The sequence below is a fragment of the Stegodyphus dumicola genome, chromosome X2, assembly GCF_044657685.1.
Source record: "Stegodyphus dumicola isolate Sdum_Otavi_A_Nest chromosome X2, ASM4465768v1".
Lineage (NCBI taxonomy): Eukaryota > Metazoa > Arthropoda > Arachnida > Araneae > Eresidae > Stegodyphus > Stegodyphus dumicola.
Genome location: NC_140781.1, coordinates 44,593,838 through 44,612,809, shown reverse-complemented (window position 1 = coordinate 44,612,809; position 18,972 = coordinate 44,593,838). Strand labels below are relative to the sequence as shown.

At 36.0% G+C, this 18,972-nt stretch overlaps 1 protein-coding gene across 4 annotated transcripts in view; it reads right to left on the bottom strand.

Annotated features, from left to right (window-relative positions):
• Positions 1-18,972, bottom strand: part of LOC118180501 (uncharacterized) — a 524,461-nt gene that overhangs the window by 22,452 nt on the left and 483,037 nt on the right. For 3 of the 4 annotated variants that reach the window (XM_035349588.2, XM_085809646.1, XM_085809645.1), the window contains exons 20-22: positions 16,986-17,114; positions 14,081-14,115; positions 7,697-7,811 (exon numbers count right to left, since the gene is read on the bottom strand). In XM_035349588.2, the coding sequence (XP_035205479.1) occupies positions 7,697-7,811; positions 14,081-14,115; positions 16,986-17,114 (279 nt within the window). Of the gene's footprint in view, positions 1-7,696; positions 7,812-14,080; positions 14,116-16,985; positions 17,115-18,972 lie in introns of those variants that run through there. The other variant, XR_015039137.1, reaches the window with a different exon arrangement.

The following is an 18,972-nucleotide window of genomic DNA, read 5'->3' as shown; positions in this document are numbered from 1 at the left end:
CACGAGTTTCAAAAAGTTACCTTAGCTATCAGCGCTTTGAGGGGCCAAGCGCTTAACTGGTTCAAATGTATAGGCAGAAGTCTCTTGGGTCAAGCAGGAAGTCCCACCTATACTTACGAAAGTTTCAAGACTGCCCTAGTAAAAGCCTTCCCTGTCGTAAGGGATCGTGCGAAATTAGAAACGGAACTTTTCAGCATATATCAGCAAAGAATCGAAAATCTCTCAAGCTTTATTTTAAGAAAAATTCACGTCTTCAAACTCTTGTATGGAAACCGTCCGGATCCTGAGATAATTCAAGTGATTTTGCCGAGGTTACTTCCCCAAGTGCAAGACTTTATTGAATTAAGGAATCCGACTACACTGGAAAAATTATTTAAGCTAGCAATCCAGTTTGAAAGTAGAAGAACGGCGGACATTGAAAGAAGACGCCAATATCAACAACGAAAGCAATTTGGTGCGCCAAGACCACAGCAAAGTCAAGCACACGGCTACGGAATCAAAGCAAATCAGTGGGCAAGGAAATCCGAGCATTCAAAAACAGCCGACGAACGTCGACAGTTCAATAGCAACCCAGGAAAAAAGTCTCAAGGCCAGTGGAAAAAGAAGGAAAGCATGGAAAAAAAAAAAGGATTTAAACTAAAACGGATTTCTGCTGACAGGAGGGTGCGGAAATCCGAAGGCCAAGAAAACCCCTTTTCCTTCAAGTTAAATACAGTAATGGTGAAAAATTTGACTCTTCCGAAGATTGAAGTGTTGGTGAATAATATCCCAGCCACCGCACTCCTGGATACAGGCGCGCAGTGTTCCTGTGTGGCAGAAGATTTTTTTAGGAAGTATTTTCGTAAATATCGCTTATATAATTCGGATAATACGACAGTGTTAGCTGCGCAAGGAGAAAGATGCAAGTGCATAGGTAAATTACCACTATAATCCGTATCAAGGACGAACAAGTAAAGGTTATGTTTTTCATAGTAAAGAATCTGCAAGCACATATTATCTTAGGAATAGATTTTCTTTCAGAGGCACAAGCAACGCTGGATTTTAATGAAGCGTCCCTTAAGCTGACGATGAAACCAGTTCGAGAAGAAAAGGCTGAACTGCCGGTGTTAAACCTTGACCACCTGCCTAATGAAGAGCAACGAAGAATCCGACAAGTGGATCCGGCACGGCAGACACGGCAGGCACAAGCTCCAGAGGTGGAACAACGTCAAGCACAAGGACAAGCCATTAGGAGGCAGGAGCAATTGAAAAGAAAGTTTCCCCGCTGGAAAATTGAAGGTAACAAGAAAAAGAAGCCGTTCCACCGTCCAGAAAAGAGAGCTCACGAACACCCCCAGAATGAAGAAGGGAGAAGTACGACGACTCCAAAGAAAGCCAGTAGAAATAACGGCAACTATAACCCGGCTTTCAAACGGAAGATCAACTCATCGGACAGGACTCTCGGCAGCAAATGTCGCCGAACTGCGGAAGGGCCACCAGCGGCGGAGGAAAAGTTAGAAGGAAAATTTGAACGGCCAGCAACGAGGTCCAAGCAGGAACGCGAAAGAAGTGTCCCGGTTCCGCCAAGACCAGCTGCCATCAAACGGCCAAGACCACAGGCAGAGGCGAAAAAGAAGGTATTCAAGGGTGACCGAACTGGAGGAAAAAGAAAGCTTCTGGAGGAAGGCACTGAAGGGCGAGCCCACACAAGAAGGAGGATAAATCAAACCAGAATCTGCGCTACCTTCCAGGACTGGACTCAGAAAAGAATGTCCGAATATCACAAAGATAAGTAAAATTTTATGTTACTTTGCAAACTTAAGTTAATCTTTCATTCTTACTGCAAGTGGCAGATTTCAAGAAGTTTTACCTCATGTGAGGTCTACCTTTATCGCCAAAAAGGCGAGAAATGAGTTGTTACCGATTTTGGTATTATGTTTTTCAATTACTCGCGCGTAAAACTAAAGTTGATGTAGAATAGGAATGTGTAAATACTTAAATATTATAAAAGTTATTGTATAAATTTTATTTAAAAACATTCTGGCAAGAAAGAAGTTTTAGTATGAAAGACTTTTTGAAATGTAGTATTTCAATGTAGAAGAATTGGCACTTGCTTTGAAAAGAATAGAAGTTAACAATGTACTACTAATGTATGTTTTAAAATGCGTAAAATTAACGGCATGTTAATATGTTCTTATATACAATGTGAACTGTTATTTTAAACGTTAAGAAATACTGTGATATGGTAAAAGTGAAAGTAATGCCAAAAATTTTAAACTTATTTGTGTGACTGTAAAAAGACCAAATTATGGTGAATATGTGTTAGAGGTTGAATGCATGTAGTTAGGCTCTCTGACGCTACACTTCAGAGTTAGCCACTTTCAGAATAGTACCTCAGGGTTTAGAGTTGAAGATAGGGTGTGTTACGAGGTCTGGTTATGTTGAATTTTAACACGTTAGTGTTTTGATTGTAGGAGGCAGTGTTGAACACGTATACATAAACACATTCGTGTTTGGTGTTCTTTTACAACACATGTCAGAGAGCACGGGGAGAGATAATTAAAATAGTCATGAATGAAATAAGAATGTTAAGAGAAATATAAATATGCATGTTACTTGCCATTTCATTGTGTAACATTTCATTAAACTAGTTTTCCTTCCAGATCTCTGGAAGGAACCAGATTTGAATAAAAGCTCCTGTTTAGATGCAGTACAGATGAAAAATTGGGTGTCCATGGAGCTGCTATTGTAAAAACAATTTTTTTTTTTAAATTTCTAGTTTCTAGTGAGAAATGTTTGTAAAAGATTGGCCTCGCGTTAGATTCTAGAGCTAAAAGTTTTCAACAAGGTCGTTTTAGACCTCAGTTTCAAACTAATTAACTCTGGCGGGAAGTATGTAAGGATCTTAAGTTTTACTAACGTTTATTTTATTTTAAATCTTTACTATCACTTCTTATTTTCTACTTCCGGCCAGAATTAAAAGCGTTAACTTATTTATGCAAAATTTGTCTGGCGAACGCCAAGTACTTAAGTTGTGGCTTTTTGCCAAGCGAGAGAGAGGAAGGAGTTAGTCGAAGCAGGCCGCTTGCCTCAGAAGTTTTACTCGGTTGCTGTTTGCCTTCCCGGCCAGAGGTTTAATCCTCGTGATAATTTTAAACATATTGTAGTGTTAACAGTTCTCTGTACTACATACAGCTTCCTGTTAATTAAGGCCAATCTTCCACGTTTATTATTCCAAATTTAAGTTAGAGTTTAGTTATATTTTTATATTCTTAGGTTCAGACCACAAGTAGTTGGTCTCTGTATTCCGAAGTACGGAAATTATTGTAAAGAGTGAAAAATAAAGGGTTTCGTATGCCCTTCCTGTGTATCTTGTCTGCTTCCCACAGTTTTTGAACATAGCTTTAGTAAGCTCCCTGTTCCGAGTCAGGTCCTTGCATGTTCCCAAAGAAAGTAAGGCGGAACATAGAAACTGATAGTGGCGCCCAACGAAGAAGAATAAGTTTCAAGAAGTTTCAAGAAGAACCCGTGCTGCCTGCAGAAGCGGCTCAGAATCCAGAAATGCCAGCTGCCGCCCTGGAAGGATTTGGTTACATCGTCCAGACCATGCGCGATTCGATGAAACCAGAAGCAACATTTAATGGAAACTCACCGGTAACCAGTTTTTTGGAAAAATTGGATGACCACTTCATGCTCGACCCCGTGCACGAGTTTCAAAAAGTTACCTTAGCTATCAGCGCTTTGAGGGGCCAAGCGCTTAACTGGTTCAAATGTATAGGCAGAAGTCTCTTGGGTCAAGCAGGAAGTCCCACCTATACTTACGAAAGTTTCAAGACTGCCCTAGTAAAAGCCTTCCCTGTCGTAAGGGATCGTGCGAAATTAGAAACGGAACTTTTCAGCATATATCAGCAAAGAATCGAAAATCTCTCAAGCTTTATTTTAAGAAAAATTCACGTCTTCAAACTCTTGTATGGAAACCGTCCGGATCCTGAGATAATTCAAGTGATTTTGCCGAGGTTACTTCCCCAAGTGCAAGACTTTATTGAATTAAGGAATCCGACTACACTGGAAAAATTATTTAAGCTAGCAATCCAGTTTGAAAGTAGAAGAACGGCGGACATTGAAAGAAGACGCCAATATCAACAACGAAACCAATTTGGTGCGCCAAGACCACAGCAAAGTCAAGCACACGGCTACGGAATCAAAGCAAATCAGTGGGCAAGGAAATCCGAGCATTCAAAAACAGCCGACGAACGTCGACAGTTCAATAGCAACCCAGGAAAAAAGTCTCAAGGCCAGTGGAAAAAGAAGGAAAGCATGGAAAAAAAAAGGATTTAAACTAAAACGGATTTCTGCTGACAGGAGGGTGCGGAAATCCGAAGGCCAAGAAAACCCCTTTTCCTTCAAGTTAAATACAGTAATGGTGAAAAATTTGACTCTTCCGAAGATTGAAGTGTTGGTGAATAATATCCCAGCCACCGCACTCCTGGATACAGGCGCGCAGTGTTCCTGTGTGGCAGAAGATTTTTTTAGGAAGTATTTTCGTAAATATCGCTTATATAATTCGGATAATACGACAGTGTTAGCTGCGCAAGGAGAAAGATGCAAGTGCATAGGTAAATTACCACTATAATCCGTATCAAGGACGAACAAGTAAAGGTTATGTTTTTCATAGTAAAGAATCTGCAAGCACATATTATCTTAGGAATAGATTTTCTTTCAGAGGCACAAGCAACGCTGGATTTTAATGAAGCGTCCCTTAAGCTGACGATGAAACCAGTTCGAGAAGAAAAGGCTGAACTGCCGGTGTTAAACCTTGACCACCTGCCTAATGAAGAGCAACGAAGAATCCGACAAGTGGATCCGGCACGGCAGACACGGCAGGCACAAGCTCCAGAGGTGGAACAACGTCAAGCACAAGGACAAGCCATTAGGAGGCAGGAGCAATTGAAAAGAAAGTTTCCCCGCTGGAAAATTGAAGGTAACAAGAAAAAGAAGCCGTTCCACCGTCCAGAAAAGAGAGCTCACGAACACCCCCAGAATGAAGAAGGGAGAAGTACGACGACTCCAAAGAAAGCCAGTAGAAATAACGGCAACTATAACCCGGCTTTCAAACGGAAGATCAACTCATCGGACAGGACTCTCGGCAGCAAATGTCGCCGAACTGCGGAAGGGCCACCAGCGGCGGAGGAAAAGTTAGAAGGAAAATTTGAACGGCCAGCAACGAGGTCCAAGCAGGAACGCGAAAGAAGTGTCCCGGTTCCGCCAAGACCAGCTGCCATCAAACGGCCAAGACCACAGGCAGAGGCGAAAAAGAAGGTATTCAAGGGTGACCGAACTGGAGGAAAAAGAAAGCTTCTGGAGGAAGGCACTGAAGGGCGAGCCCACACAAGAAGGAGGATAAATCAAACCAGAATCTGCGCTACCTTCCAGGACTGGACTCAGAAAAGAATGTCCGAATATCACAAAGATAAGTAAAATTTTATGTTACTTTGCAAACTTAAGTTAATCTTTCATTCTTACTGCAAGTGGCAGATTTCAAGAAGTTTTACCTCATGTGAGGTCTACCTTTATCGCCAAAAAGGCGAGAAATGAGTTGTTACCGATTTTGGTATTATGTTTTTCAATTACTCGCGCGTAAAACTAAAGTTGATGTAGAATAGGAATGTGTAAATACTTAAATATTGTAAAAGTTATTGTATAAATTTTATTTAAAAACATTCTGGCAAGAAAGAAGTTTTAGTATGAAAGACTTTTTGAAATGTAGTATTTCAATGTAGAAGAATTGGCACTTGCTTTGAAAAGAATAGAAGTTAACAATGTACTACTAATGTATGTTTTAAAATGCGTAAAATTAACGGCATGTTAATATGTTCTTATATACAATGTGAACTGTTATTTTAAACGTTAAGAAATACTGTGATATGGTAAAAGTGAAAGTAATGCCAAAAATTTTAAACTTATTTGTGTGACTGTAAAAAGACCAAATTATGGTGAATATGTGTTAGAGGTTGAATGCATGTAGTTAGGCTCTCTGACGCTACACTTCAGAGTTAGCCACTTTCAGAATAGTACCTCAGGGTTTAGAGTTGAAGATAGGGTGTGTTACGAGGTCTGGTTATGTTGAATTTTAACACGTTAGTGTTTTGATTGTAGGAGGCAGTGTTGAACACGTATACATAAACACATTCGTGTTTGGTGTTCTTTTACAACACATGTCAGAGAGCACGGGGAGAGATAATTAAAATAGTCATGAATGAAATAAGAATGTTAAGAGAAATATAAATATGCATGTTACTTGCCATTTCATTGTGTAACATTTCATTAAACTAGTTTTCCTTCCAGATCTCTGGAAGGAACCAGATTTGAATAAAAGCTCCTGTTTAGATGCAGTACAGATGAAAAATTGGGTGTCCATGGAGCTGCTATTGTAAAAACAATTTTTTTTTTAAATTTCTAGTTTCTAGTGAGAAATGTTTGTAAAAGATTGGCCTCGCGTTAGATTCTAGAGCTAAAAGTTTTCAACAAGGTCGTTTTAGACCTCAGTTTCAAACTAATTAACTCTGGCGGGAAGTATGTAAGGATCTTAAGTTTTACTAACGTTTATTTTATTTTAAATCTTTACTATGACTTCTTATTTTCTACTTCCGGCCAGAATTAAAAGCGTTAACTTATTTATGCAAAATTTGTCTGGCGAACGCCAAGTACTTAAGTTGTGGCTTTTTGCCAAGCAGAAGAGAGGAAGGAGTTAGTCGAAGCAGGGCGCTTGCCTTAGCAGTTTTTACTCGGTTGCTGGTTGCCTTCCAGGCCAGAGGTTTAATCCTCTTGATAATTTTAAACGTATTGTAGTGTTAACAGTGCTCTGTACTACATACGGCTTCCTGTTAATATATGGCCAATCTTCCACGTAGGCCCTTGTTTATTATTCCAAAGATAAGTTAGAGTTTAGTTAATATTTTTATATTCTTAGGTTCAGACCACAAGTAGTTGGTCTCTGTAAATAAAGGGTTTCGTATACCCTTCCTGTGTATCTTGTCTACTTCCCACATTTATTGAACATAGCTTTAGTAAGCTCCCTGTTCCAAGTCAGGTTCCTGAATGTTCCCCAAGCAAGTAAGGCGGAACATTGAACCTGATAAATTCATGTATTAAATGCAAACTAGATTAGCAGAGAAGTTTTTTTCCAAATACAAGGTCCAATAAATATATTCGTAGCGACATTTAGACGTCGAGTTTATGAAGTACGTAATTTCATAAATACTTAAAAGTATACCCATAATTTCATAAATGCAACGTAACTCATAATGCAACTCTTAATTTCACAAATGCATATTAATGGAATTTTTTTTTCTGCTGTCCTGAGAGTGCATACCTTTTCTAAAAATAGTACAGCTATGGTATATTAAGTCGCAGAAATTATACACAGTTTGATAATGTTTAAAATCACAACACATGCAATATAATCTGAAACAATAAATTACCGACTGTTAAAACAGCACAATTTCTGTTTCAAGTTAGAATAATATTTCATGAATAATATTATTGCTTGTTACAACGCAAGCCATATTTAAAAGCCCAAAGAGTGACTGCGTGGATCCACCAGCTCATTAAGCAATATATAATTTTAAATCCAAAATTGTTAAGCAAGCTGCTGTGGAGTTTATTATAATTCATTATTTCTTTCACATAAAATTTAACTGTACAAATTACCACGTACCATCCATCTTCAGTACCAAGCCACATAGTTGGCTGTTTGTTGTCCATGTCATCTTGACATTCTTCTCTGACGATGGAGCTACCTCTTTTTTTGCGTTCATCCTTTCTCTCATCATCTAAAAATCAAATTCACTTCAAATATTCTCATAAAAAATTATTAAGAAAGTTTATTTGAAAGTTCATATTTAGAAGTTCTTCATGCAAACGTAAAAAATTTATAGATAAATTATTTTTTAAGCATATAATAGTAGTATTATTTATTAAGTAGTAGATATTATTAGTAGATATTAGTTATTAAGTAAATAAATAATTTCGACTGTCTAAAAAAATTATTCACTGAAGAACTTTCACTTTAAAAGCTTTATTGAAATAAATCTCTTATAAACGAAATAAAATTAAAGTCCATTGGGAGTTTATATAACAATTATTGTGACTGGCACAGAAAACCAGTTGCATAATTCCATTATATATATATATATATATAATGTTGTATGATCTTAAATCCATTTAGTGTGAATACAAGTTATAACTACTTGCGCAATTGCTGCAAAGTTAGTTAATAATAATTTATTTCCTAAACAGTATTGATTAATTGATTATAGTATCTCCTAAGTTTAATTAAAGTAGAATTACTCGTATTTTAAAAGTGTGAATCCATACTGGTAAGTTATATTTTGAAAGATGTTTTGAAGTAATAGTACTCAAATGCATAAACATGAAAGTGTCGGGGACGGTTACTCGAGTTAAATAGGATTTCTCTACAGTAATTGATTTTTACTCCAAATTGAATTGACTAAAATGCTTCATAAGAATAAGTTCTTTGAGTATCAGCATTGGTTCATAATTCCTTCTATTCGCGGGAATATTTGGCCTGACTAGAATTGCCGGTTTGGCTTTAACTAATAACTCGAGTAAAGACGAAACACTTTCGTATTTACGCATTTTTATCAATTATTGTTCATTGAACGAGAGTTGGTTTGTTCCCCTTGAAAAGTCAACTAATTTCCGATCAATGACAATGATTACATGTTTTAATTTTTCCTTTTACAATTGAAATTTTATTCTTCATGATGATTTAACTCCAGTCCCCGTTAAAACATTATTAACATTTTACTTTCAAATTACTTCAAAACATCTTTCAAAATATAACTTACCAGTATGGATTCACACTTTTAAAATAATTCTACTTTAATTAAACTTAGGAGATAATATAATCAATTAATCAATACTGTTTAGGAAATAAATTATATATATATATATATATAAACAGTGTGAGTGATGATAAAAAATTAGTTTTTAGGTATAAATAATAAAACAAAATTTTTAAAGACCAATATCTGCGATATAATAAAATGGAAATCTCATTAATAACTTGAAAAATCTCTTCACAACCTCTATTAATAATATTAGTGAAAACGTTAAGGCTTTGTTACAGCCTCCAATTTAGGATTCAAAGACTAAAAATAAACTTGTTTCGAATGTTGTTTTATTTGAGTCTTGAAATAACTCACCTTCGGAAGCGTAGATACACTTGCAAAAGAATTAAATTACTAACTAATTTAATTCTTTTGCAAGAATAAATTACTAATAAAAAATAAATTTATTTCACCACGAACTGCCCAGATGAAAATCTGCTGTTAGTACTCATATCATTTCCAACGAAAAATTTAATAGCGTACAAATAAAAAATGCATATTTTCTACAGAAATGGTTTTTATACTCTTGTTTTAATATAATACCCAACACTAATAAAAATTTAATTATTTACACATTTTAATGAATTGCCTCCCCCCCAAAAAATACTAGAATCAAAGAAACAATACCTGAATATTTCCAAAAACTGCTCTTTAGAATGTATATGTGCTACTTTTTTAATACTACTGCAGTTTTGTTAAAACAGATTATATACAAACCTGTAATTTACCTTTGAGAAACTGTATATTAGGTATTGCTCCAAATTTTGATTTTTCAAGAAAGATTAAATTTACAGATACCAAGAGCACTGATAAAATTCTTATGCTCAGTAAAGCTCTCTATATAACGTTACGGACTTCCTATACATTGCTAAGTTTTTCTTACGTACGGGTTCATGGATTTGGAGTGATTGACAACAACACTTGGTGAAATATGAAAACACACTTTATTAGCGAGTATTACTCAGGACAGTTCCAAAAGCACGTTCACAGTCGTCGAAAAGCTACAACTAACACGCTGAAACAATCAACAACACAGCCTTCAGGTTATCAGGCTATAACGGTGAAGACAGCTTTACGGCAAAGCACCAGACTACAGCTTCCGACTTGGTTCGGTTGTTCTCGGAATTCAACGTATTCTCGAAACTCCAGCTCCAAGCTATCAGACTATAAAGGTAAAGACGAAGACGACTTCACAGCAAAGCACCACAGTACAGCTTCTGGCTCTGTTCAGTCGTTCTCAGAACTCAACGTATTCTCGAGACTCTCCACGTTGCAACTCGCGATGCTCTCGACGATACACTCGATAGACTCGACGATGCACTCGCTAGACTCGCGATATTCCGACGACCAACTCTGACAATCAACTCTCTAGAGGAGGCACTCGATAAACTTGAAGACCGACTCAACTAGTCTGACTATCAACTTGATTGACTAGGCACTGACTGACTGACTATTCGCGTACCAGCAGGGTTTACACAGCTTTCGGCTTGCGTTCGAGAACATTCTGGGCCAAACCGATAAGAAGTCGTTCCAGAAGGTTCTCCATCCGTCTATGGCATATCGCCAATTTTGTCGCCAGATAGGCCATTTCGCGCCAAATATAGCAACCCTGCTTTCCCTTGCCATTTTCTGGCAATCCTAAAACCGTTTTGCGAGGAAGCTATCTTACCGCTGCTGGACTTTCGTAACAATATTTACATATATGCGATATCATTTTATAATACTACGGATTCCCAAATAATCTCAGTGAAATTATATGGGAAATCGTAGCATTTTTTGTATCATGTAGCATGAATTGCTTAAAAGAGACGAAGCTCTGCCGGAAAAATATGAACACAGGGGCAAGTCCATTTAACTTTGAGCAAATGACTATCTCGCTAAATTGGCGAGATATCGCCAGGCTGGCGATGATTTGACAACTAATTTTTGTCACTAAATCGAGAAATCTCCAAACGTCGCCAAACTTGGTGACTATTTGGCGTCCGGTCTCAGAATAACTGTAACTGGTAAGGTAATTGAATAACTGTAATTGATCTCTCTATGTTACTGCAATCGTATCCGGCCCTGATATGTCTTCCAGTAACTTTGAGAAGTCGAAGGTACTAGAAATTTCTCGGCGGTTGGAGGAAAACTATATAAGACCGGGAAAAGCATCAGTTTCTTAGTAGTTGTTTAGTTTAGTGTGAGTTCGGAGTGTTGGGATATCTCCATGTTAGCTTCGTCCTTTAGATTCGCTTTGCATAGCGCTGTGAGTAACGATTTTAGTAGTCTGAAGTGTAATATTGATTGTATTCTGTGATACTGAAAAGAGCTGTACGAGTATTTTTGTGGAAAGTTCCAGAACTCTTAAGTGTTTGTTTTGGTAAAAATAAATTTTATCAGGGTATCATCGGTTTTGGGTGCATTCAATTCGTTACGAATCCATACGCCTGCAACAATACTAATGTTACAGAATATGAAATTTTTATTCTTATTTATTAATTTAATTTATACGCTTAGCAATCTGATTTAAATTTAGAAGTTACTGCATATATAATTTAAATTTAGGCAAAATATTATATATATGTATAATTTAAATTATATATATAATTATATATATAATTTAAATAATAATTTTTATACATATAGACAAAAAGTAAGAAATTGAGAACCAATATCTGTATAATTAAAATTGAAAAATTATGTAAATAGGACTTAAAAGTTTTAATGTGTGAGCACTTAATTTGAGCAGTCGCGCGGATTTAATTTAATTAAGTCATGTGAATTTAATTTAATTTTATAATTTTGTGGTATTTATATTGTGTAATAAGGCACAGAAATTGCATAAATTGGTGTATTTAATTATGGCAAAGCACACTAGGGCTATCTGCCTAAGGGGAGGGATGCCTTCGTGGAGGACTTTCTAAGGGAAAATGGCTCGTATACAGAAATTGCATAAATAGCTTACAGACAACTGAAGAAATAAGCTTCTGAAATCTATAGTACCTTGGCGACATTTGAGGAAATCTCGACCATTTGGCAATATTTTCGTAATATACAGGAAACACATTTTTGAGACTCTACTATTTATTTTTTTTTACAAATGTAGCCCGCAAGCTGCCGAGCGGTAAGATCGCTGGGTACTAATAGTTCAACTTAGAATCAAATTCCAGCGAACGGGTTGACTGCATGGAGTTTTCGTTGTTTTCCCCACGTGCAACGGCAAATACAAGACAACTTCCATTAAAACATTCTCCATGAAGAAGGCTCTTCCCTTAAGTAGGTAGCCCTAGCATACTTCACCAAAATTTAAATATTCAGTCCCTTTCACCTCCTTTGGCAAAGGTATAAATGCCAGTATAGGAGCAGATTAGTTGAGAGTTTAGTCAAATTTTGTTGAAGACTTAAATAATTATGTCTATTGATATATTTAAGAATTTAATTTGCCAACAATTTAGTAATTTTGCTGCGTGCTTACAGGTTTGAAATAGTGGAGTTTCAACAGCAATGATCCTAGATTTTTTTTTAGGGGAGAAATAGTGGTATTTGTTTCTGCTTCTGGATTTCATTTGTTTTGTTTTGGCTTGATAATGGAAAAGCAAGCGAGGGTTAACTGCCTGATGAGGATGCCTTCGTGAATGGTTTTCGAAGTCAAAAGCTCCTATCCAGGGTCTAAGACTTTTCGCCGTCGCCATTTCACTATGGCCGTTTCGCCGTCAAGACATATTTTTCTTTATATGATTCTATTTTATCTTGCAGTATTATACTCGTATTAAATTTATTTTGATTAATAATTCTGTTTAGCTTTTGTATACTTAAGGTTGCTTTTGTATACTTAAGTTTGTATACTTAAGTTCTGTATACTAAGTTTGTATACTTAAGTTTGGTTTTGTATACTTAAGTTCTGTTATATCAGAAGTTTAGCCCCAGTTTTCTTTGATACTGACATAAATATAATATATATAGTTATTTACAAGTATGAGATATAAAGAAATTACGCATAGTTAGTTGGAAAATTATGTCAGTATCAAAGAGAACTGGGGCTAAACTTCTGATATAACAGAACTTATATTATCAATTTTAAAATTATGTGGGTACAATATTTATATGATTCGTCAAAATTTCTTGAAATTTTAATCGGCTAGTTCATATGAATTACTCATACAAGCAGGAAATTCACGTTTTTATGAAATCTGAATGGAAAACGGAATTACTTTGGAATCTTGTCAGCACCTTATTCTTAAAATTAATATGTCACGTGTAAGAGTGTATTTGCATAAAACTGTACGCAAAAACATTTTACATATTATTTTATATAAAATGCTTATTAAATTAAATTTATTTATTAAACTAAACAGAGTTATTAATTTAAATCAACTTAATACAATACAAGATATAATACAGTCGTATAAAGAAAATAGGTCTTGACGGTGAAACGGCCACGTCGAATAGTTCCTATCCATGTTACACATGCAGAAAAGCACGAAAAAACCCATGCAAGCAAGCCCGTTTGCCTGAAGCAAAACTGAAGTCGAACTACCGGTGTTCAGCGGTTTTACCGCTCGGCTGCTAATAATCTTCTCAGCGCCAGATATTAAACACTATTTTCCGTCCCCCCTCGACTATTTTAGCTGCTTTTCTTATGAGCAAAATTGCTATCGTTTAGAAGTGCAATAAAATTGCAAGTATTACTTTTCGACTGACCTATGTATTCCGGAGATTTTTCAGAATAATTAAAAGGCAACGCTATATTTAGAAGTGTCAATTTGTCAAGTAAATGCTAGGATTAAGTTGATGAAATAATAAAACTTCATTTCTTTCCAGCGTGTTCTAGTATATAAACCCAAAATGTTTACATATGCGAGAAGCTTTTTACCTACAACTAAGAAAAGATAATATAAACACGTTATCTATTCTTTCATTTCACTAATTAAATTTTGCCGAATATAAGGGGAAAAATAACTCTCATTCATAACAAAATAAATTTAGTAAAATTAAAAATTTCATCACTTTGCTCGTTTCATCACTTTGCTTTATGTAAATTAAATTATATTAAGAGTTAAATAAGCAGATTACAAAATAATTTATCCTCAAATCATGAATTTTTATTTTTCATTTTAAATTAAACAAAAACACTAATTATTCAGAAAAAATAGGTATTTTATAATGCGAAGAGAAAAACGAAAACTCTGTAAAAAATAAATTCTGACCTGTTGACTCTGTATCATCATCGTCACTAGAATCACTGAAACAACAAAATGTAATATAATTAGTATAAAAACCAGCAAAAAAGAATAATTTTAGTAAATCCATTTTATAAATTCAAATAAAGTTTATGAATACAGGCAAATAGAAATGCAAACCCCTGATTTTCACTTAAAATTATATATTTCTAAAAAAATGTGTTTTTTAAAAAAATTAATATAAATGTATTAAGGCTTTATAATGAGAAGGAATAAATTATTTCATAACTTCAATATTTATGAATAGAATTTAATAACTTAATGAAGACACACGTTTTCAATGGTGTGTCTTCATTCGTTTTCAATACTGTCAAAAATCACAAAATACTTCAACAAGAATTTTACCATTATTTTACCAATTATTTATTTTTTGGTTATCATCTATGCTTTAAGTTAAAAAATTTAATGCTTTTAAAACAATGAAAAATACAAAAATTAAGAAATTGCAGATAAATAGCTGTAAAACTTTTCTGATGAGTATTTTAACTATGTTATCGATGTTACATTATCAAATTAGGCATATTTATACATAAATAACCATTCGGTCCCTAATTAAGAAAACTGAATTTTTAAGGAATTTTATCACGATTCTTATCTCTTTTAAAAGATGTAACAAATAAGCAGTATTTCAAAAATGTTATGATGTGCTATTTATCAAATTAGCAAGTCTTAGCATAAACTATGAAATATAACTTTCTGACGTAAACTTATTAAACTAGCAGATCGAATATGGAACGCCATATGGGGGAGATGCTTAATAAAAAGAAGGCCCTCTAATTCTTGATTTTCGCCGCCCAGCCGGTACCGTGGTTAGTGACTCTGACTGCCGTAGCGATGGACTCGGGTTCGAAACCCCACAGAAGGCATAGTTGTAACTGTCCGTGACTTCATAGGAGGCAATGGTGGCCATCTATTAGATGCTTCCATAATGAAATGGCCACCACTTCTGGCCCTTGTAGTGGCACAAAGCTATTCTTTATGCGTTTAAGTACATTAACGGGCGTCTTTAAGAGTATCCATGCAATTAAGGCAGTATTTTAGAGGAAAAGGTGCCCGGGGATAAAGCGGAAGAAGCATTTTGGAAATACATATAAGAATATACCTCTTTCGTATGGCATTTGTGGGAACTTTGTAGAGACTATTTCGTTTCTAGAAGCAGAAACGTGAAAACTCAGCGGTGCTTTCGCCGGGATTTGAACCACGGATCTTCCAATGTTAGCTGGATTACACAACTATTATTATACCATGACAGCAAGCATGGCAGGAAGGCGATAGTTCCTTACGTCATCCCTTAACCAACTTAAAAGGCGGCTTAGTAGACCTAATCCAGATCGAAACGAAATACCGTTAGCACATTTTTAGTTCGAGCGCCACTGTAGATATTATTAGGTTTCTCTAAGTAGGAAAAGTGGAAAAATAATTGTATCCCTGCCGGGATCTGAAATGCGAATCTTCCAGTGCCGGATCGACATGTTAACATGTACACCACGAGACCAGGCAGAGGAAGAAAACTAGAACTCCTTTCAGCTTCCGGGTATCGGAGACAAATCTTGACCTGTTGGAGGATTTGAACTCGTAATTAGGCAATAACTTTTCTGAAACCATTCCAAGCAGATTACGGATACTTGGAACTTATGACAGCAGGCTACACTTTAACTAATGCTGTAAACTTACCCTAGCATGAATAAACAAGATGGTGCATAAAGGATTAAGACGTGTTTACTGTATGTATAATATAGGATTAAAGATCCTTCGTCAACAAAACTGCTCGGTCAGCGGAATCCTTGTCTATTCTAGTACACCAAGCGACCTCCCTTTCCATCCACTAACATGATTTTAAATACTGTACTAGACTGAGATATCCAACGTTTACATTCTTTCTCCTCATATCCCTACAGACAAATTCCATATGCTACCGAAAGAAAGCAGAAACTATTTGACATGCGAAAAGAAACACTGAGGAATAAGCCGGGAAATAAACAAAACAAAGTCCCTCCCCTCCCCTCCCAAAAAGAATAACCGAAGTTATGCATCGTATAGACGCTGACCTTCCGTACCGAAGGGTCTAGGTTCGAGTCAAAAAGAAAGCGTAAATATTTGTAAATGTATAGCATCTGTGTAGTATGCAGGTACTCAAAATATTCCGAAAGTCCTCTCGAGCGGCTTGCTGGTAGGAGACCCTCGGACTCGACCTTTTCCCCAGGGGCTCTACTTCAAAAAATCGGGGCAGAACTGGGCAAAATCGTTTTCTCCCTATGTGGTGCTCAAGGCTCATACTATATACAGACGCACCCTTGTACTGCTTGCCACGATAAAATCCGTGACTCGTTCTGAGTATGTCAGACGAGTGAGATTAGCCACAACAACATACGTAGTGTAAATGAAATAATAATATGATGGTGTTTGGTGTATTTAATTATGGCAAAGCACACTAGGGCTATCTGTCTAAGGGAAGGGATGCCTTCGTGGAGGACTTTCTAAGGGAAACTGGCTCGCATACACGTTACACACGGGGAAAACTACGAAAACGCCCATGCAGCCAGCCCGTTCGCGGGATTCGAACCTCGGACCGAACTACCAGTGTTCAGCGACTTTACCGCTCGGCCGCTGGTGGGCCGAAATAATAATATGAAAAATATGGAAAAAAAGTAATTAATCGGGACGACGACGAGATGAAACGAACACAAGGAAGTAGTCGGGACGACGAGATAAAGATATGAAACGACAAGCAGATAAGACACATACAAAAATTGCTTCATTGTACCTTCATTGTCATAGCCTGTGAATAACGTGATACTTAATCAAATAGTGAGTAATCGAGGCAAGTCATCAAGCAAAGTGCACTAAGAAATAATTCACAATTAATGCTTACCTATCTAACTGAATATTTCCATTGTTGGGACGCTCTTCTTCATCTACTTCATCTACTTCCTCCACCTCTACACTGACACCAGTCGTATTGTCTGGTAATGCTGGTTTCCAGCGGTTCTTCTCGGGTGCCCTAGATAATGACATTAATAACAAATTTTATATGTAATTATTTCATATTTAGAAAAAACACATTAAACTTATTTACGCATTATAAAGTCTTGTCTTTATTCAGAATTCAAATTAAAATTAACTTTGCAATTGAGTTATTAAAACTTAATTGCCTTCCCATTTCATAATTCAAGCCTAATGAGATGCTAAATCCTCACGCACACACACCTTAAATCGATAAGAGACACATATTCAGATTATTACAGAACTCTAGTTTGTTGGATTGCCATTGCAAAGTAAGCTAGTACTTGAACTTAGTGCTTTCAGTTTACTGATGAATTATCTACTAACGAGTTAATGAAACATTTTCTCTTATCTTTAAACATGCTTTTAATAACGATAAAAGTAGACCATAGATCATTTACGTATAGATTTCTCGGTAAGATGAGTAAATTTGGAATATTTTCAATCATACCAGGATTTAGTATAAAATAAGGTTTCTTCCCTGTTGTTGGTCTTCAGTTCTGCTTTAGATGAACTGAAGAAATGATGAATATATTATTTTACGTATTACAGGATTATTTAAAATAAAATGACTAAATATTCATTTAAATACACACACCATAAATGGCTAATAAAATTAGTAGTAAACAAAATACTCTGCAGAAAATTCGGTAATAAAATATTCATTGGAATTTGCATGGCTAGGAAACAGGTAATATGTAAATCTATCTTTTTGGCTTTCTCATCTCTTCGAAGCGGACAATAAGGTATGTGATAACTTTCTGTCAGTGAATCTTCGGAAGAAAGACAAGATGAGACTTCGCAGTTGTGCTGCATTTGTAGATATCTTGAAAAACGAAGCAGCAGGCGTTAACAACATGGCTTAATGCAAGGCTGTCCTGAAAACTTTCCTGGTGTCATGAAAATTTTCAGGATATTGATGCAACATCACAAGGAGGTCAAATTATTCATGCAGGAAATCCAAAACGCCTATAGATATGGAGTTTTCTTCTGGAAACGCTTTGGATTTCCATAAGATACTGCACGAAATTTTGAATTTGATGTCGAATATTTTAACCGTTGCAGGACATCCTGTTGATAACCATATCATACTTATAACGGTTCAGTGTGGCTACCAAAGAACTCCGATATTAATACTTGCGAATTCATCTTGTGGAAGTAACTAGGAAAAAAAGAAAAAAAAATCACAGAGAAATGCAGTGCAAATGTGAAAGGCCACTCTTTCAGCGGTTGACAAAGGATTTAACCCGTAAAATTACCACAAACCTGAGAATCAGCCTGGAAGAAGCTACATGCCAAGATGGTTTCAATACTGAAAACATCCTGTATACTAGCGCAGCCACGCACACTCCAGAGAGAATTTTAATACCACTTTTTTATACATATTTTGTACATTAAAATTTTACAAAACATTTAGTGTTAGTCATTTTGTTCAACACTTTGTAATTAAATTACACATGTATGTAGAATCTAGAACTTCTTAAAGTATCCATTTTCAAAATTGGCAAAATTCTGAAAAAAAGTTTAAAGAAAGAACAAACACTCTTAGAACAATGATGATCAACTTTTAGAGCTTCTAAACCACATAAAAAAGATTCAGAATCGTAGAAAGAAATGGCGGCTCGTCACTTTATTACTCTCAGTGCTAATTTTAGTACCATTTTGTTTGGTATGGTGATTAGTGGTTTGTTTGTTTCATCTGATTATGACAAAGCACTCGAGGGTTATCTGGCTGGGGGAGGGAGGGAGGTACCTTTATGGAGGATTTTCTAAGATGGTGGTTAGCAAAGCTGACTACCGTACCGTTGATCCGCAGTCGACTATCAGAGACGACATAAATGCTTGTAGTTTTCTAT